Source organism: Chelmon rostratus, chromosome 9, assembly GCF_017976325.1.
Source record: "Chelmon rostratus isolate fCheRos1 chromosome 9, fCheRos1.pri, whole genome shotgun sequence".
Lineage (NCBI taxonomy): Eukaryota > Metazoa > Chordata > Actinopteri > Chaetodontiformes > Chaetodontidae > Chelmon > Chelmon rostratus.
Window position 1 is genome coordinate 12,907,275 of NC_055666.1, and position 21,429 is coordinate 12,928,703.

Sequence of the window (21,429 nt, forward strand, 5' to 3'; positions counted from 1 at the left end):
ACACAGGCAATGTTTTATTAAAATGTCCTCGCCTTGAATGGCAGGTTTGACTTCACATCTCTGGCTCTCTACAGTCTTAACCTATCTGGGGAATGTGTTACAGGGAAAGCAAGTCTATCGATGACAAATGAGGAGGGAGAATTAAAGTCAGTCTGTTATTGGGAGGGGAAGGTGCTTCTTCAGAGAAAACACTGACATCAATCAATTATAGCAAACTGAATAAGACGGGTTTGTTTTAAAAAGCTTATAATTACATAGTTCCCGCTCCCGTCCCCATCACCCACCCTCAAAAATGGCTCCCGAATCACAACCAAACTGCAGAGAAAAGTGACAATCCCACAGAACGATAAACAACACTTTTCAAGTCGGGGGAACCTGAATTGTCATGACAAGCAGTGATTCATATGGCACAAGTTTCCCTCGTTACTGTGTAGAAAGACAAAAGTCTCCAGTTCCTCAGTGTCCTCCCACAATATGCAACAATGCATCGTGACTACAAAGTTGGTGTTGCAGTAGTAATCTTTACAAGGTGGATACGCTTAATGCCCCTTTAAAAACACCTGTCGTAGCATGCCATTGGACTTCATATTCAGTAAAGGAAAGTTACAATAAAAACTATACATCTGTCAGCACAGAAATCTCCATAAATATATCAGACAACTGAATGTCAGTCAGAGAAAACTTCCTGAAGAGCAGAAAGATGAGGGCTAAATGTCACCTGTACACAATGTACACCTGGCCTTGTGACTGTTAAGCTATACTGTAGTCTTGCATTAATGGCACGATACATTGAAAAGGAGTAAACACTTTTGAAACAGTTCATATTCCCCAATCCCGCACTTTCCCAAAATAAAATACAATAAATAAAAACAACAAGAAGAGATGAACGCTCCGCGGAATGAACGCTCCGCAGGATGAATGCTCCGCAGTCGCTCTCATGCAGAAAGAGGACGGCGACGGTCCGGACAGACGCGAACGCATGAACACCTGATTCACAAACACACATGAGAGCACACTTAAGATGAACTGGTGGGACGCTCGAGGCGCGTCCTCGTCCGTCTCCCCAGTCCCGGTTCCTTCAGTAGACCTATAAAATTCGACAGCTGATACGGGCTAGCCAGCGCCCTTCACATCGTTTCATTACAGTACGTTACAAGTAAAGGGAAAAAAAGTTAAATACCTAGACAAGGCTTTGGGGAGAGAGAGAGAGAAAAGGGGAGAGGAGCAAATACAAAAACAACGATAGCATCAGTAGGAATTTCATTTTATAAAGTGGTTTTCCCTGTAACTGTACTCTCTATAGTAGTAAACATATCTGCACAGAGTAAACACACATCGAGGGGAGGGGGAGGGAGAGGCTGCATCCCTCTTCAACACGCTGTAACCTCATTACTGTTAGTTAATATGCTGCAAAGTCATTTTGCTCCAGTTTCTGTAGCTTCACTTTTTCTATTCACTTTTTTTGTGATGTTTCTTCTTCTTCTATTTTTTTACACTCTTCTTGATGAATCCTGTTCATCGTGTTTCTTCTTCTTTTTTTTTGTTTTGTTTTCATCGTTTCTTCATAGAAAAACACCTAAGTACCAGCTAGGCTCCTTCACAGTTCATTTTAGTGCAATGAGAACACACGCCCCCTCGCTGGCGGGAGGGTTAGCTGCCGTCAGTGCCTCATGTCTTCCCCAGAACGTTAGACCTGATGGGAGAAAAAGCAGACAATGAGGGACGGCGCGTCCATTTACACTCAGCGGCATCTCTCATTCAACGCGTGCCATCACTCTTACCTGAGTGCTTTCCATCTGTCCTTCTCTACCTGGTTCTCTGGACTCTCGCTCTCGTAGGACGCGAGGTAGAGTCCTGGGAAGGAAAAGCATTGGTAATAAGTAGAGGATTGGTTTGTAAGAGCAAACTGTCACAAACACGTGGATCAACATGTGCAGAGAAGTTAAAACAGGTTCCCACCATCCTCGCTGAAGATGGGGGCATTGTGGAGGTAGTGTAGGATTGCCCGATCCTCCTCAAATGGACACTCCACCTGCTTCCACGTCATGAACTCCCCAACCTGCCGTGCCAACTCCACAAATTTCTAAGAACAAAGTTACAGTGAGCGTACAGTTTTTTGGGGATGGCTAAACGAGGCAGGGCCAGGAGAAAAAGGGGACTGGCTCACCTCAAAGTTGACGTGGCCGTTGGGCAGCCGGTTGGCACATCCTTCATTCAGGAAGTAAATGTCTTTGATTAGCAGACTGAAGAAGGGAATCACAATCTGAGGAGACAAAACGGGCAGAAGGATGTAGGACTGACGTGAAGATGAAAATAAATGACTGACTGCGTGCCAGCATGCTTTCAGAGTAATAGCAAGAGCCCTACCCTTTCTCTGTTGCTGTTGGCAGTCTGAGAGCGATGGGCGGCGCCCCTCAGGGCCGTCCTGTAGTTGTAAAAATTCCCCGTAGGATCCATCTGATGCTGTCAAAGAAAAACGTCATCAAGAAACACACTGTCAGCTTCAAGTTACTGCCTGCCTTGAACTTCTCAGTCAGCGAAATGTCAGATTGCGTTTACCTCGAGGATGAAGAATTTGGCGGTCTTGGCTTTGCCCCAAGTCTTCTTCAGCCGCGACACAGGACTCATGTTCATGCCGGCTACGGAGAGAAACGGATGTCAGCTGTTAACACTGGGCCATGCAGGAGATTTCTAACTGATGATACCCTCAAAATGAGACTCACAGATGATGGCCATGAGGGAGTTGAAGTTGCCAATGTTGAAACACTCCCTGGCAACATCGATGAAGAACTCTATCACCTGGGCCCTCTGCTTCTTCTTCGCCGGCTTTAAAAAACATACCAGAAATTTGTCCGTCATGCTCATTCTTCATAGTGATTGTTGTCTCTCTCTACACGCACTAACAGTTTTACTATTCTTGCAAGTCAACATGTAGTAACACAAAATGACCATTAGGGGGCAGTGACGCTCTGTAACAAGTGAACTGCCTTTATCTGCTGCCACTCTGTTTGTACTGAAGAATGAAATACTACCACAATATTCTGTTTTTCGGGAATGACTGTCTAAAATACAATAAAATACAGACAAATGGAAGCTATAATGAATAAAAATAAAAGTTGTAGATATACATATATTCTAAAATGCTCATCCAAGCATGTTTCAGAAATAAATCTCCATTCAACAGGCACAACAGAATAAATAACTATGCATAAAAATATGGAACATGCTTCTAATGTCAGGGTTAGTGTTCCTGTTTTGGAGACTCTTCGTTTTTGGCATAATGGTGTCGATCTTGTTTGTTTCTAAAGACTGACGTTAGAATAAATGAGCACCTGGTGCACTAACATTTGTCACTCACCATGCAGATCTCAGTAGCCACCAGGTAACACAGTCTGTTGAACCACCTGACATACGCCTCCAGGTTGGAGGTTTTCTTCTTCTGGTCACTGAAGCATGGCTGCTGACGATGCACACACATGTACACAAGCACACACGATGTCAGTACAGGGATGGTACCAGGGGGAATTCATCTGATCCTAATTAGCTTCCTATCAACAGACTGACCCCTCCTTACGTGAGTGCAAATGACAAAGGCGGCGAGCTGGGAGCGGGAAGTAATGGGATCAATGGCGAGCGCAAGAAAAAGGAGAGGACGGACGGAGAGGAGGTGAGTGAAAGAATGAGAAGACAAGGGAATAAGTGACAGTGGAGGAGGATTGAGTGATTGCACTCTGCGGTTATACAGAGAGGGCAGATGTGACAGTTTGTGATATGACAACACTGTGCTGTACGTGTCCCGAGTGACCTGCTGATCTTCATATGCCCCTTCCTGATCAGATTGACCCAAACAGCAAGCCTTACATCAGAAAGAAGAACAGAACTTATAATATGAAAAAATGCTGTGGTTTGACCCGAGGACAGACCACGAGTTTCTGCTGACACGGCAGCACATCACACGAAACAAATCTCAGAATTCACAAGCGTGCATTACTCGTGAAAAACATACTGACACAGGCAAATCAATCAATAAAAGCTTACCTGGGTTCCATCGAGCGGGTCTTTCTGAACAAAGGCTTGGACAAACTCCTCCGGTCCAATATGACTCAAATGTTCCTGGAAAACACACACACACACACACCGATGGGGGTAGTCCCATTAATAATTCTTTCATTTCAGTAATGGAAGACAATCAATAAGGGGAAGTAATGACTCATTGACGTGACTCATTGGAATCATATTTCCTCAAAGTAACACGAGCGACAATATTCACTTCTATTAATACGTGTGTCACACTGACTCATAAGACCCATCACAACTCGTGATATAATCCAAAACAACAACAGCACTGAAACACATCGCTTTTTCACCAAAATTAGCATGTTGCTAAAACCTACAATAGAAACATCCTGGTATGTGTGCACTGTGGATGCCTGTCTGTCTGTCTCTCTCTTTCTCTTTCCTATTGTGTGTGTGTGTGTGTGCGTGTGTGTGTGTGTGTGCGCCAGAGTGTGAAGCTGTCAGGTCACATATATCCACTGCAGCTTTATCCCCTTTGTTTGAAGCCCCAGGCGCATCTCTGACTTCTGGGGTGATGTCACCGCTCAGACAAGGGTACAGGCATACTCAGGCACACACACACACACACACACACGCACACACAGAAACACACACAGAAACACTCACACACACAGAAAGAAAACCACCCCCAGATCCACGTGCCCACATCAAGACACACATGAATAGACTGAAGGCACCACGCATGCAATGTGAGGGGCGCTGCAAAGACTCTTTGTTCATCTATGTTTCATTGCATTAGTCCCTTTTTTTATTAGGCTGGGTGAAGACCAGGTAGCGCTGGTGTAGCTGACAAGTAATAATCAAGGTGACACTACAGGGAGCTTCAAAATGCTACAAGATCACAATGTTAAGGGATTCTGCCAGTTCTGGTTCATTATTACACCTTCCACCTGGTTCTCCTTTGTTCTTTTCTATCACCATCAAATCTCTTTCTGTCAACTCCATCTCCTCATTTAATGTCTTCTATGGTCTTCCATGGTTTCATCCTTGAGTTGGACTACGAACGTGCTTCACCATCCTCAGCTCCTTCTCTCCCTCCTCTCGTCCATCCTTGTTACCATCTCTTACCCTGACCTCTGTCTGACCCACGGCCTCCCCCTCCCTCTCCCTTCCCCTCTCCTCACCAGCTCCACGTGGGTGAGCTGCTGTGCCAGTGTGTACGGGTCATTGCAGATGGAGAGCATGTCCTTCTGGATGGGCGGAGGCTTGGTTTTGAAGGCCACCAGCTTGTCAGAGATGGAGGAGGCGTTGAGGGAGACCTTGACGATGCTCTCTTCCCCCTGGCTCATCAGGGCCAGCCTCTGGCTAAGCTTCTGCAGCACCTGGTTCAGGGTTTTCCAGTACGCCTGTGGAGAGGAGAGGAGAGGAGAGGAGAGGAGAGGTCAATAATCACTTTAATGAATCATTTATCAATGCTTCATTGATCAGTCACAGGTATAAATCAAAAGAACACTGGGCTGCCAGGTTGATATGTTAGCACTTTATTCTCTGCATGTTTACTGTTTATATCCCAGCTCTTCATTTTAAAACTTCTAAACTGTTTTATTTACAATGAGTCATTCCGAGTACAGTTATTAATATTAGATGTTAGACATTAATAAATAATTATTGGCAGGGATGTCCAGTAGTCTTCTACTAGAAAACCAGCTAATAAGTCCTGTGATTAATTGAATAAATTGCCAACTACAATAAAAAAATCCAGAAGAAATGATCTTCATAAATAGCTGCAGGGCTAAATAATCAGACTGCTCATACATATCAATATATTACAATGCGGTTGTGTAACATGCATACATAGATAACATCCTTTTCAGGTCATATGCAAGCCTATACCCTACATATGCTGTCACGATGTGCATTAACCCACTTAAAATAGAGCATTATTCATACAGTATTTATTCCAGCACTCTTTGCACTGCCATGCACTCCGCATGTCTTTACATACTGTACATTATGAGTATTTCTATATTACTTTATACTTTTATATCCCAACATTTTAAAGCAAAATATTCTACTTTATACTTCGCTCCATTTGTGTGACAGCTATACGAACTAGTTAGTTTGCATTTTAACATTTCATACAAAACATATGTTCAGCCTCTAAAGTATGATGATTTGTTATATAAAGTGCCTTCCTGTGTTTAAATAGTTCAGATGAGCTCCATCTCCACCAGCGAGAATGTGAAAATGAATGCATGGTGACCACTTTTGCGTTTGATACTTCAAGTCCATTTTGCTAATAATACTTGTGTACTAAAATTTCAATGCAGGACTTGGTGGTGTTGATACTTTGTGTAAGACACGCATGAGCACAAGTTTGCATGTTATCTGTTTGGCTTGCTATGGCTGTTTATCTCTCTGCATCTGTATCATCCTCGAAATCTGTGTTTGTTGCATCTACTTCCTGTTTTGTAAAGAATTCTATCTCAGTCATAAACTCTTAAATTGGTTCTGAATTAACTGCATCACTGTGTGGCTGGTTGTTGTTCGGTTTGATCTCCAAAACATTAGGATGTAAAAACATGATTTTTAGAATGAAGCCAAAGCATTTTGACCTTATCTAATGGTGTCTGAAAGAATTTAACAAGGAAGGAGGACAAGGAATGAGGAATTAAGAGCACAGCGTCATTTTTCAGCTGAATTAAAATGTGCTTTTTCCAGGTTTTTCTCGCATCAGCAGCGATGTGCTGCGTGTGGTGTCCAGGAATGTGCGCCTCCGTGCCCCTCCCCCGATGCGACTGGTCACAGAGGCCGTCAGGTCACTCTGTCTCGCAAATGACCCAGAGCCACAGCTCCCACGCGCACACACACGCCCATACTGTAGACAGCAAGCTGGAAATAGCAGCACATTCATCACCACCTGCCCTTCCCCTCTTTATGTCCTCTCTTCACCTCTCTCCATTTTTTCCTCCCACACTGAATCCATCGCTCTCCTCCTCTTCTCTGTGCTCCTTTATCCCACCCCCCCCATTTTCTCCATCCATCTCCCTATGTTTCCCTCGAGGCTGCAGATAGAACCACTCCTCTAACATCCTTCCTTCCTCTCTCCTCTCCTCTCCTGTAATGTAAGATTGTGTAACACGGAGCTGTGGCTTCTTACCCTGCACTGACACTCTGACTCCTTCCATCACCCCGCTACAGTGGTAGTGATGATAATTGAATTTTGTTCCCCATCAGAGCATTTCTCACTTCAGCTACGGCTTACAAAGGCTATAATGGCAACAACTACACTATACATCAAAATCAGGAGTCTCACAGCCCGTCACAAGTTATTATCCTGTAAAAGCGGAAAACTTCAAAACTAGCAGCCATTTTTTTGTTATATTATCTCTTTTAGAAGACCATTTAGCATCCTTCCAAAAATGAAAAAGACTGTTTATTGTGAACAAATATATACCTCATCACACGGAGCTATCCTGTGGATGATGTCTTTAAGGTGTCCGACCATCTTCTCGTCCCTGAAGTCAGTGGGGAACTTCTCTGTCCACTCTGTCAGCAGCTGCAGGATCTTGGGACCAAACTTGCGGACTTTTGCCTGTTGTGGAAGAAGTGAAAGAGGTTTATCGCTGTCTCCGTTCAGCAAAAGCAGCACATGCAGAAAACAAGTGCGGCTCTATGCTTCTGTTGTGTTTCTGTTAATTAGATTGTGCGTGTTCATGCGGGTGTTGTGTATTTGCTGACCGTGTCGAGTGGGCTCTGGTCCAGCTGCTGCTGCTTGATGCACAGCTCACACACCCTGGCCAGCAGCTCCGGAGGAGGGATGAACAGACGAGCGCTCAGCAAGAAGGTAAACACATAGGCTTTCTGTCAGAGGACAGAAGGAGACATCTGTTAAGACACTACATCACAGAGAAACACTGCAGCTGTCTGTGATTAAAGGAAGCAGAGTCGCACTTTGGGCGCTAATAATCTAACTGACAGCACTGTCACTAGCACCATGGAGTGAAATGGACTTTCTGATGGAGTTTATAATGAACAGCGGAGCGACTGTACTACATTTCCCTTTACCTCGGGGTAGTAGTCAGCAGTGGGTATCAGGTTCTGGATCAGGGTGTCCAGGGAGGCGGAGGTGATTGGGGGCCCATCGGCCAGGCAAGCACCGGGCCCCGGGCCCTCCTGTGGGGCCTCCTCCTCCTCCCCAGGCTCAGCGCAGGCCAGATGGGGGCTGAAGCCACTGGGAGTGGTGAACATGGTGCCTGAGCACACAGTCTGGGGCATTCCTGTCTAAAACACAAACAGACATTTAAAAAAAATACAGTCAGCAGGATAGAGACAGAATGAGGAAGAGGGATGTGGTTAGGTTTCACAAAGCACAAATTTAAGTACATTACTGGAAGTAGTTAATTTGGTCAGAGGGAATAAATCTAATGCAAAATTTTCCCATGCTAGTTCTCAGAACTATGCCACTTGTAGCAGCTGGTGGTAATGGCGGTAGCCCCTCATTCACGCTGAGTGCTCTACTACACTTTTTCAGACTTCTGCACGTCCCCCTCTTCCCTCTCATTCAACACAGCAACACACTCATTCCGTCAGACTGATGACCCGCTGCCGTCGTCAGGGGATGCGGGATACCCCCCCAACAGCTGCCCCCCGTCTCCCACGTCGACAAGACAGAGGAGAGAGAGGAAATGTGGGTCAATCAGTCGCCGTGGAGACTGTTGCTGCCTGAAAGCGATCGCGTGGCCTCCATCTCTGCCCTGTATGTCTTTCCCTTTAAGAATGCTTTGGGTTACACTTTTTAAAAATTCAACATGCTCCTTCCCTCAATGGACTGCAGCTGCAGTGGAAAGAAGCACTCATTGTACTGTACGCTAGAGTAGAGATAGTGCGGAAACAGAGAGCATTGTGGTCCTCGGGGCGCAATTATCATCATCGCTCATCATCACCTTAATGTCACCTACATGTAAACCGATAAATCATGGAGGACCCTCCTTCAGGAACAAGTTTTAAAATGCCAACATAGAGGAAATATTTATTTATTTTTAATACAGATTTTTTTACTCCTGCTCTCACTGCCTGAACCCGGCGACTACGTCCACCTGAATCGCTCATCATCACCGAGGACGACTTCCCTTCAGGCGAGTTCAGCGGCACAAAGCCTCTCCGCGTGCAATAGCCACGAGAAAGGCAGCAAGCCCACTTGCTGACAGTGAGACCTTGAGCAACACGCAGGAAGTTATTTCAGATGTAGCCGCGACACATCCCTCCCGCCGTTCGTAGCTCAGACAGCAGCCTCGGCTGGGCCAACATCATTACACGTGCACATGAAGACACTCACCGATTCTGACAGGAATTGATTGAGTAGTAAAACATAAGAGGGGTGGAAAAAGCCCTTTGTCTCACTCTGATGTTGTCAGATAAGGCAGAGCTTTATTAAAACTACCTTAATAATACGATTTCAGGGCAGTATCAGTTAAAGGAAAATCTGGTAAATGGTGTAGTGTGATATGCCCAGATCCACTATCATCCTCAATCACGAGAGGAAACACGGGAATGGTCCACATTTGCAACAATGGTTTCATCCTCTGGTGACCTTCAGGCTCCCTTCCCCCCCTTGCCTATCAGCCACCTCAATGAACTGTCCCGGGTCCCTGGGGTGAAAGGTCAAGCGCGCACCAGCAAGCAGAGGCGCAGCTCTCGTCTCAAGTTTCCTGTGTGATGGGCTCAGCTTTCTTTTGTTCTGCCTGCCCTGTTACACAGGAGCACTTATTCATGCACTTGTATACACCTAGACATGAGCACACACGGACAGGCACACAAAAGGCTGGGGGATGGGGAGTCCTTTTTACTGCCTTCCTTCCTACTTAAACCGCTGACACCCGCATCTCTCATGATATACAGTTATGGTTAAAGAGGGCCGACATCTTCTCGTGCACACCTCTGAAGTATAACCACGGCTCCCGCATTGCACCCGACTCTGTGAAACAGCGAGTGTGAAGGTGAGAAAAGAGACGCGTTTCACCGAGCAGATGACACTCAGGACGTCTGACTGAGCTGTACCAACCTAAATATTGAAGCTATACACGACACTGTATATGTGTCTCTCATTGCCCTGAATTTGAAAAAGCTTGCAAATAGTGTATTCTGCCGGGGCAGCTTGGAAGCTCAGTTGAAGAAATATTGCAACCATAATTTAAAACGCTGGTCTAAAATTCCCTTCACACGACATTCCCCTCCCACAGCAGTGATTGTCACTCTCTAGATTAGGTTCCAAAAGGGGTAAACCCGGGGTGTCCTTGCGGTGACCTCCTCAAGATTGGATTACAACATGCAGCCGCTGAGAAGACATGGCCTGATAAACAGAGAAATGGACAAATCCAGCATGCCTCTACAACGACACAGATGCAGCAGGAAAGCATACTGCAGCTGGAAGAAACTTCATCTGTGACAGGACTGACAGGGAGACAAAGTCTGCTCAGCTGTAGTGTGTAGGAGTGTTTGTGTGTGTGTGTGACTAAATCCAGGAGTTTATCTGTGAGTCATCGCATGCATGCAAACACACACACACACACAACCTTCAGTGTTTTGGTATTCATCGATGTATGGGAGTGACTGAGAGTGTTATTCTACGTGCCCACACTGTCAATGATTTCCTCTGTCATTTGTGGTAATCTTATGTCTCCCAATTGCAGCCTCCTCAGCTCCCCCCCTCGCCACCCTCCGGCATTTCCCCGGGTCTGATTCATCATTTCATCACGGTCGATACCTCGCAGTCTGTCGCGTGCGAGCAGATGTCAGCCAGGTAACTCCTCTTCAGATGTGTACATCACATGACAGACCAGTCATCAGCTTCTGACACAACGGGTTCTCGCTGTTCCACTAAAACTGATACAGATAACGGAGAGGGGAACTGCACTGATGCGTCTTCGCATCAAGCTGAAGTGAGACCATGCAACCTTTTTGCTGATATTAGTCAGTTTCGCCAAAGGTGACATTGACGGGAAAATGCCACATTAAATTCAACTTAAGAGTCTCTGAAGTCAGCTGGTTTAAAGGGCCACTCCACCAATTTTACACCTCAAAGTGTGATAAGATGCCTCATGTGATGTCACTTGAGTCAGTGGCTCGAGGGCGAAGACTACAAGTTTGAAGATGAAAAATATCCGTAGTTAGAAAGAAGTGAGTTTACCAGTCCTCTGCAGCACGCTCCTCATTTCTGCTTGGGGTCAGAGCCTCAAGGCTACGTTAGCTGCCACTAGCATAGGAATGCGAAGCTTGAGCACTGGTGTACTCTTTTCAATAAATCATCAATAACACTGACACATTTATCGGTGACATGCTAAAACATTGTGTCCAACTAGCACAGGTAGAGAAGGGTTAAAAAACCAAGTGCTCAATAATTAGCTTTGCAAACATTGGCTACTGGTCACAGCAGAGCAAGCCTGGCTGCAACAGCTAAACCCCTGAGTGCTAAAATGGACAGATGCTTCCAGAAAAAAAAGTCACGGATTACTGCTATTTCAGAACTTATAGTGCTATTTCCCAGCCGTATCGCCTGAACAGCTTTTTTTCCTACAATGTGACCAAAGAGTCATCCGCAGCTGTACTCTATGTATAACCTGTTTCCATACCTTATGATACACCCAGTTCCCTCTGCGCCTGTCACATTGCGTCAACGCTGCATGACAAAATACAGTGAGAAACAAGCAGCTAAGAACAGGTGAGTGCACTGGTGTGCGCTCTAATCCCCCCTGAGATCTCCAGCAGCTAGCCAACGGCAGCCCTGCGCTCCGTCTAGACAGCTGGGGGAGTGTCATTGTTCAGGGCCCTTGCAGTGTACGTGTGTGTGTGTGTGTGTGTGTGTGTGTGTGTGTGTTTTGTCTTGATGCTGTCAGGCTGTTATCGTTGCCATCAGGGGATCTGCCTGCTTTGTTCTATCATGATTAACAGAATGGCAATGTCTGGAGACACACAATCTTTATCAGCACCCTTGAGTGTCTAGCTGTAGATGGGTGTGTGTGTGTGTGTATGTGTGTGTGTGTTAATGAAACAATGGCATTCCTGACATGACCGAGCAGCCTGAAGCTGTCAAACAGCTTCCCGACTCTGTTAATCTCAGTGTTCCAGTGGCCACTTCCATCTTGGTCTCTGTAAAACCTGTTTCTCCGCATACATAAATAGCATTACTCACACTACCTGCGTGTGTGTGTGTGTGTTTGTTGAGGAGAATGGCGACATAGCTGCCGACGAATCTGCTCCGCCACTACGGAATTAATGAATGAGGATGATCAGAATTGGAGACGGCTCTCTACTGAGACTGAAGAGGCTTATTCAGAGCAAATCAAACCACTGTCTGACCTCCATCAATAAGGAGTCAAGGGTCAGAGGTGAAGAGTTAAGGCTCCTCGGTGAGGACGGATGGATTGTTGTAATGGGCGCTCTGCTGCTTGGCTCAGTTTCAAAGCATACTGTATAGGTTTTGTCTGCAGTTAGGGACATTTCTAAAAAAAGACTTTAAAAGATCCATTAGGGCTGTCACTGTTGATTTTGATTCATTGGCACGTCTGGCCACATCTATTCATCACCAGTCAAACTGAAAGGTAAGAACAAGGTACCTGCCCACCTGTCTACAAACCAGAAGAGTAAGGTTGGAACAACGTTTTTTATTTTCAAACCTCCAACTTAATTATTGTACCAGCCCATAAACAGCGTTTGTCCAGTGCCAGTTGTCCTTAAGCTTGAATAAATCCCAAACAAGTGTCTTTTCAAGTTGTGTTCATGTCCTTTGGGGTACAGCTGATACACAAAGGCCAATTAGATCTACAGTATTCCTGCAGCAGCAGACCTCATCCAGCTGACACAGTGCTTGATTTTTTTTTTGGGTGACAAGATTGATTAGATGTGTTGTTGGGTGAAAAAATCAGATATATAAAGTGGAGGTTTCTAACTCACCGTCCTATCATCTCTTGTATTTTAGGCACTTTCCTGCTTTAGGACTGCTTATATCCAACAGACTGAATACATTTCTTTTTACAGAAAGGATACGGCACATCTATACTGAGAAACACCACAGAGCAAGAGTGAAACCAAGATGTGATGCAATGCTATTCTTAGAGGAGCAGCAGCACATCATCAGAAGTAAGCACAGCAAATATCCGGCATGGGTATTGCAGCAACGTTTTGTTTTTGTTGCTGCCATTGCTTCCTGGTTTCAGAGATCACTGTTAAAGGGAGGTGAAAAGACTGAGACAAAAACTGCCTCTCCTACCTCGCTCTGGGATGTAAAGAGTATAAGAATGAAAAGGGCAAAGATAGGAGAGAGAGGTGGGCTGTGGAGAGGGGGCAAGAGGGTGATACTCCCCCCCAGGGTAGTGTGCAGACAGTCTAGGCTATATAACTGTTAAATTCACCTACTGCCTGACTCACTAAACACCTCTTTTCCTTTGCAGCCTCCTCACCAACTAATTTACATACTCCAACACTTCCCTTCTAATTTCAGATCCACATGTTCGCTCCTGTAACACATAGTTTCAACACTTCATCTATTTTGGGACTGTGCTCTAAAAAGGCACATACTCGCATATTTTTGGTGCTGACACTGTTTTGTGCGCCTCTGAGTATTGCAGCCCTGGCCTAAATTTCCTACAGTGTTCTTTGAAAGCCGAAATGATGCGACTAGAGAAATAATGGCGTGTTCTCATGATGGCGGGGGCTTAAAAGAAAGTAAACACCTCTTTGTCATCCAGCCTCTCTCCCCCCTCTTCATTCCTGCCCTTCTCCCTCATCTCCCTCTCCACGCCCTACTTTCCAATGGGCCCAGTCAGGACGCCTGTGCAGATGGCCCTGCAGCAGCCTGCTCTCCCAGTGGGAGCTGCTGGCATGGGAGGCTTCTTGGCCCTCTGCCCCTACCATCATCCCCAGTCTCAACAGGAGGCCCAAAAGTGTATTGGCGTCCAGATTGAATGCCGAGGTGCAGGGGCCGAGCCAATCTGGCTGCTGAGATGCACGGTGGCTGCTTGGCGCCGCTGACAACGGAGAGAGCGCAAAATACCGCACATATGTCACCGCACACAGGTTGCAACAAAATCAAACCAGCGCACTACTGTTGGATAATGGTGTGTGTGTGTGTGTGTGTTTGGGGAGGAGTGGAGCTGAAAACAAATGAGTTCATTGTGCCTTGAAAAAGGAACACATGTATGCACACTTGTACCCACACAGCAGCCAAACACAGGATTGAGTTACCGTCCAGGCATTCCAGCTCCCCGCCCAATCCCCAGCCTCCCTCTGCGGTACGAGCCTGACAGAGGTTGGGAATCACACTCCGGGCTCAACAGGGACACACTTTCCAGAACCCTTTTATTGGAATCCCCTCAGCTTGGCACCTGTTCCACACCCACCAGCTCCATCAGTCCCGATGTAAAGCTCACAGGGAATTCTCCTCCATGAACACACCCTGCGCACGTGTGCAGCCATCCTCATTCCTGAGCGAGTTCGGACACAGTTGTGCGCATGCATTTTGTGTCTCTGTTCGCATGTGCGCTTGCAAAAGGGCTAAGAGAGTCAAAGTGTATCGAAGTCCAAGTGAAGTCATTCCCTCGCTGTGAATACAACCATCTGTCTTACTGTTCTCCAAGAGGCGCGGCGGTGGTTTTGTTTTCTCACGTTTCAAACCGAGACAGGGCGAGATAAAGCATGATGCAAAGACTGTTACATGAAGGGAAACTGCACACTCTTAATCCCTAAAGTCAAACTATTACCTGGTTATTTACATTTAAATGGAAACAGGATCGACAGTACACAATCTGCCTGAGAGAAAGTCTGCACCTTTGAGACCAACTCTAAGGGTTGAGCACCATTATCCACTTCACATATGTGAAAAACACACTTCTGAGTCTATTTCCCCTGTTCAGAGTGGATGGAAATGGTGCACTGAAATGAACTGAAGGTCTGTGACATGTGATGGGTCTGGGCAATCTATCATGTTACTCAGAGATAATTGGAACTGAGCACAGTTTGGCTCTTAGTGGGAAACGTCGCACATGCCTCAGCCTCGAGTGCCCTAAATCTGTCATTCACAATGGTCATAATGCTTTAAAAAATAGTCATGTATTATTCATAATATTCCAATTTACAACCACCCTTGATGCAATGCTCCTCGGAGGGGAATCGGACAAGAGTGATTTTGTCTCTTAACAGGCATAATTTTGCCTCAAGTGCCACTTATGAGGAATTACCAGCTCGCCAAGTGAACGGAAGAATATGGGAAGGAAAAACAAAGTGGGGTGATTAAGAGCATCCAGACAGACAGGCTGAATTAAACAATGCCAATGTGCAGCTACCTCAATTGTACTTTAAGCTCTTTTCAAGATTAGATTGCTCATCCAAAGACCCACTCTGTGTTGCATTAGTCTCAATCAAACCTGCACAATAACCGCCGCAAACTAATGAGCGGGACGGTAACAGATGCAAATCTAATAACCTGATGTTACTAATTTCATCATGGCTGCCTCCTTGCCCGTTAAAGCACATCTATCTGCTCATTACAACCAGCATGGGCAGAGGCCATGCGGCGTGTCACCGCTGATGTATGATGTCGAAGCGCACTAATTAGCGCTGAGGGATTGCCTGGCCTGGGCCGTTCACAACTCATGCCTCGTGTATTTTGGTATGATTAGAGACAGACAGAGGTCAGATGACTCGTTGCACCTGGTCGTTTCATGACGATATTTTTGACATAAAGACGTTTCAGATCTATATATCTTGTAGCTCTTTCTGAAATTACACATGCAGCTTCTCGAGCTGAGCTGGAACATTGCACACTCTCATGCGATGAAGAAGATTCATGATGCATTCACACCTTCTAGTCTGAGTGGTTTTATCAATTACAGCAACAGCAACACTGCCACAGCAGCAACAACTGCTGTGGCAGTGTGGCTTTAACGGGTAATCGGGGGACTTCCCAGTTGTCAAGGTGGCGCCATATTAATATCAAGATTTTACCGCCATATTCTGATCACTGAATGCTTAAATTAACATCAACGTTTTTTTTTTTTAAGTGAAACCACGTGATTAAAGCAGATAATGAGGGTTCAGACCAACTGTACCCATCAGCTGGCTATTGTCTAATGATGATTTAGCCTCTGGAGGTAACGGCCAATGAGATTTCAAAGCAGCCAGAGGAAGTCTATTTCAGCCAATGCATTTCACCTCTTACACTCTTCATATGGAATATTGTCCCTACAGATTCTGCGTTCATATGCAGTGTGTGAAATGTGTGTTTTTATAGCCCATTGTTTAAATATTTTAAATCCTGCATTGTGTGTAGATCCTTGTTTGTTAGCTAGCGTTCTCAGCCTGCCTCTGAGCATTGCTATTCTTCCCTGCGTGCTTCCGCTACCATCTGCTGAGTTGTAGAGTAGCGTGAAACCAGCGTTAGCAGTGTGTACCAACATGTGTGCGCAAAGGAACAAACAAAACGAGGACCCACCCGATCAAAACACTGCTCAAGAGCAGTACAACTGGCCAAAAACTGCACAGGTAACCAGCAGGTGTTGTTTGGGAACCTTCTGGTACAACTATCACCTCGTGCCTCAGCCTGATTAATCAAATTCAATTCTGATAAACGTACTGTTCACACAGGCAAAATTTCATTACTTGGAGCCTATACCTGATGGTGTAATCCATACGCTTACTCCAGAGGTTTATGGAGTTAGCGTATGGATGTGGAGGCAGCTAAAACCTGGAGAGCACACAGCGTTTCCATGGAGTCAAAGCTCCTGTTGGGAGGTAATTAGATGCCTGTTGAGTCCCCACTGTGACACCCCCTCTTCTCTTTTTTATTCCATCAAAATCCCTTGACGCCCCCCCCGTGACAGAGCAGCCGGGTGCGACTGAGTGATTCCACATGTGAACCCCGTCTGCCTCGGCCTGTCGGCGAGATCACTCTCATCATCCCGGTGTCAGTAGCCGAAGGACATCCGAAGGCCTGTCAGGTACAACGGCCATCAGGATGTTCTGTCCCCTTTTTCAGTCGAGCTCCCGTCGGCCTGAGGAGCTGTTCGGTGGGTAAAAAAAAAGCAAACCCACTGGGACAGGTCAAACTTTTTACCATTTATACTATTTAAAAAAAAAAAGAAAAAAAGAATTTCCTTCCTTGCTGACAAATCATTCATATATGCATCACTGCAGTAGGGCAGGAGGCAGGTTTCAAGCATATCCCAGCGTGTGTCTAACAATCTAGCAATCCCATAATAAACTGGAATTCCTCGTGCACAAGCAACAGAATTGCCAGCAGGATGTTGCAGTGAGTTCCTGTTTTGACGTCTCCGCCACGAGGCAGTAGTGGAATTCTGTCATGTCTGTAAAGTAGAATAGTGTGTGATCTATGATTCCTCTGAACACACACACACACACACACACACACACACACACACACACACACACACACACACACACACCCTTCCCCCATACAAACACACTCACAGCCATAAACCTTGTGGTGGTGATAAAGCTGTCATTGCTACCAGACTAACAGCTACTGTGTTTACCTCCTTGTCGACTTGCCCCAGACAGACCCTACCCTCTCTCTCTCCCTCTCTCTCTCTCTCTCCACAAACACACACTAACAATGACTGGCCCCCGCTCTCTCTGGGAACTGGCCTCTCCCAATCTCACGTCAGAACAAACGATGCCCTCATTACCAGCACACCTGTTATTCCCTGCAGACTCGGCCTGAATTGGAGGGAACATGTGCTTTAATCTGCGTCTGTACCTGCAGACTGGTCACCGGCAACCTTTGACAGACCCCTACTCGGGTGACTCACGCCTGCACAGCCCACAAACTAGTGTCCTGTTCAGAACGAGCTGTCATTTCAATTCAAAACCATCCTGTCGCCAAGGGCAGAAAAGGTTTTCTGGGCACAGCACAGACAATCTCGAGAGGTGGAACAACGAGGTGCACATGTCGGGCCTAGAACAGTGCAGGATGAAGTCAAAGGGTGCTAATCTGATGATGGCACAGGACTGAAATAATTCAACGATTATCTCGTACAAGAACTGATTTACTGCACGACGCGATTTCACAAAGGGAACTCTTATCCGGCAAACACGACACAGAACAAAAAAAATGCTTGTTTTTCAGCCCTCTGGGCAGACAGAGGCCTGTACTGCCACTGAAGGTGAAGGTGAACAAACACACAGTTCCCAGGGCTGCATCCTAAACAGGGGGAGGGGGTAAATAAAGACAAAGCAGGGCATGTGTGGAGAAAGAGGGGAGAGGGGCTGCCTCACGGAGCTCTGCGCCGAGAGGGCACGGTCACGAAATGTGATGCCCCACTCCACCGCTTTCACCCTCGGGAGGGGGGCTGGGAGGTGCAGCCTGGCTGAGGGGTGGAGGAGGCCAGCGCTGACACTGTGGGAAGAGGTGGCTTTACTGGTAATATCGGCAACCCCGCGCCTAACTGGTTTCTCACAGGGCCGGTCTCACTCTCATGCACCTTGCATTAAGCTGCGGGAGAAAGATAACAAATGCTCTTTTTTTTGGGGGGGGGGGGGGTGTATTGGTAAGCCGTGCAAGCTGCTGCATCGTCCTTGAGTGAAAAGCCTCCTCTTGGATGCTTTAGCGGATGATTCTTTTTCATTCCAAGGAAAATAGGGTGAAATGTCAACAGTGCCACACCTGTTCATCCTACACAGCCTCCGTGGGAGAAAATAACAAACACCCCACACTTAAACGAGCATATGCGGAGGCAGAATTGATACAGCGAGCCAGGGAGTGCTTGAGAAAATCAGCAGGGAGTTTGCATACAATCTTTACTCCCACGTTAATGCGCGTTAATAATTACACAAAAAAAACGAGATAAGCGTTGCGCCGTGTAGACAGTCAACCAAAGCCTGTCAACAACAGAAGGAAAACGTGACATTTGCTCGACTTATCAGCGGCTGCTGTCTTTGCTTTCCAACGCAATCCATCGACTGTCACAGTGTCACCTGCTGACACATCCACACTTCTCGTCCGTGAACGTGTCGGAGGCGGAAGACGCAGTGAGTCCAGCTCCTGGACCGAGCCGATCCCCTCACACGCCCTCTGGAGAGCGCCGGACGCCGCTGACTCACGCCTCAGGCTCTGACGCTTTCGCCGTAGTAAAGTGATGCAAGCGGCGCTACAGTACCTCCGGGGCGATAAGGAACTATGATGTCATCACGAGTAAAGTTATCACTGTGACGACACAGCGTTCCAGCCACAGTAAATAGAACGTATGCGCGCGAGGCTGATGATGAGGCATTCTAACACCTCTCACGCTCACACTGAGCCCGCACACACACACGTACGCGCGCGCGGCTGTGGGCGTGAGCGCAATCTCAATACGCTAACATGGTAGTAGTGTTGTAATCGTGCTTTAATAATACTCACCAGCACTACACTTTGATCCCCATCTTTGATCCGACTTGTATCCGATGTCAAATCAATACCACTGCCGCTGCGGATATTCCCAAATTAATGAGCGTTTACAAAGCAGCCTGTTCAACTGGCATCAGCGGGGGGAAGTGGAGCCGGACTCCAGAGGCGCAGCCTGATTGATGTCAGTGGAGAAGGTGTCTGCTGATCGTAGGTGATCAAATGTCCCGGACGGGTTTCCAGCGGTGAGCGGCGGACACAGCGGGAGGGCTGACGCCGTGGAAAAGTGCGTCCCTGAAGGCGTGGCGACCGTCCTGTCCTGCGCCACGGAGACACAGCGGCCGCACTGAACGTCCACACGTCCTCGGAGCAAGTGATTAGACGGAGGAGAGGCGAGGGAACTACTCTCACACTGGTCAAGTCGGCGCAATAAAACAACTTCCGCTTTACATTTTCAAAATAAGACACTCTTCTTTTATTGGCGGTAAAAGCACAGCGAGAGGGCCTAACCCACTCCGGCTTTCGACGAGCTTTTTAGACACTATTTACAGCACCAGCGACACCTTTGTCTGTGCTGCATCCCTTCAAGTTAACACGTTTAAATGATATACAGAAGAATAGCATCAGAGCATAATGTAAACTTCAATAATGAAGTGAGCCTATTAAATACTTTTGACTAGATTAATGCAGGGTCTATTTAAAATACTTTTTTTTATTTTAGTTTAATTTGGAAACTTTAGTTTTGTAGTGCATATATCCAAACAAATTTGCAGTCAGTCAACACACACTGAGTTAACCTGATGCTTCTGGGCCCCCGGTGCCCCCGTAGGTCATTGGTCCCCCGTTGGTCATTAAAATCCCCCCAAAAATTGTACTGAGTAGTATTGACATAGTCACTAGTGTACATCTTTTACCTTTTATTTTGAAGAGAACAAATATTTCCGGTAGCGCATTGTATCTCTGTTCTGATGCTACTGTAGGCAAACAGTGATAGTCAGTCTTTCTCTCTCTCTCTCTCATACACACACACGCACGCACGCACGCACACACACGCACACACACACACACACACATCAATCACTTCTGAGGAAATTGCATGAACTTACATTCATTTCCTGGAGTTACACTAACCTTAATCTTAACCCAAGTCTTCACCTTAAAATTTCAGGATTTATGTTATGGGGACATGTGTTTTGTACTCATGAGGAACGCGAGTCCCCACAATGCGTAATTCTATTTACGTACCCACAACATGAGTAATATACAGACACACACACGCACACACACTCCAGATCTCTGATGCTTCAGGCAGTCTCTTTCATTTCACAGAACTATAGATCGCACTACTATTTAAAGACAATGAGAAGACAGCGTCATTCCTGTGTACTGTACATCTGCGTGCATTGGGTGTATGTCAGTCACAGAGTTTAGAAAAATGCATACAGTGTGTTCACTAGTGGGCTTTTGAAGCCAGGCAAGGCCATGCTGGTTTAAAAAACAATAGAAAAGGCAGAACAGGAATGTTAATTTATTATACAAATTGTTCTTTCGTTGGCAAATGAGTCATTCCATTATACACCAGCTTCAGACCAGCGAGGTTATCCGAACAGTCGTGGGCAGATTACAAGAACGGGCACTCTTTTCATTTGTAATCCCCGGGGCAACCCCTCTTATATCCTGAGTGACACTCGCTAACCGTGACCCCTGAATGAAAGGGCCATCTCTGAATATGGAAATGAGACTCTGACATTCAGAGCTGGGCCGTATTTCCATTAAAACCGTAGTTAATTATTAGCACTAACCTGATCTAAAAACAACAGTGAAGGAATGTCCAAAACCTCCTGACTGAGTGGAGAAGAGAAGCTGCAATGATGGGTTAAGGGACTTGCTTGGTATTGATCTCTTTTTCGCAAGGTTGAGAGTTAAGTTATTGTAGGGGAGTAATTAATTTGAAGGGAACTGTTGAAGAGGAAGAGGGGGAGAGACAGACAGAGAGAGAAATAATTAAGCGGATG

General features: G+C 46.2%; 1 protein-coding gene across 2 annotated transcripts; it reads right to left on the reverse strand.

The window, feature by feature from the left end:
• Window position 1: 1 nt before the first annotated feature.
• LOC121611669 (ras-GEF domain-containing family member 1C-like) lies at window positions 2-19,772 on the reverse strand. 2 transcript variants are annotated; one of them, XM_041944327.1, is made up of 14 exons: window positions 19,430-19,772; window positions 8,086-8,301; window positions 7,759-7,881; window positions 7,475-7,612; window positions 5,202-5,423; window positions 4,039-4,113; window positions 3,359-3,457; window positions 2,724-2,826; window positions 2,560-2,639; window positions 2,368-2,463; window positions 2,168-2,263; window positions 1,960-2,083; window positions 1,782-1,854; window positions 2-1,693 (listed from the first exon to the last, which is right to left on the reverse strand). In XM_041944327.1, exons 2-14 carry the CDS (start codon window positions 8,293-8,295, stop codon window positions 1,669-1,671), a joined length of 1,464 nt encoding a protein of 487 aa, XP_041800261.1. In that variant the 5' UTR covers window positions 8,296-8,301; window positions 19,430-19,772; the 3' UTR covers window positions 2-1,668. The 2 variants fall into 2 exon arrangements, with proteins under 2 accessions (XP_041800261.1, XP_041800260.1); XM_041944326.1 differs by having other exon boundaries at window positions 3,359-3,460.
• Between the last annotated feature and the right edge of the window lie 1,657 nt (window positions 19,773-21,429).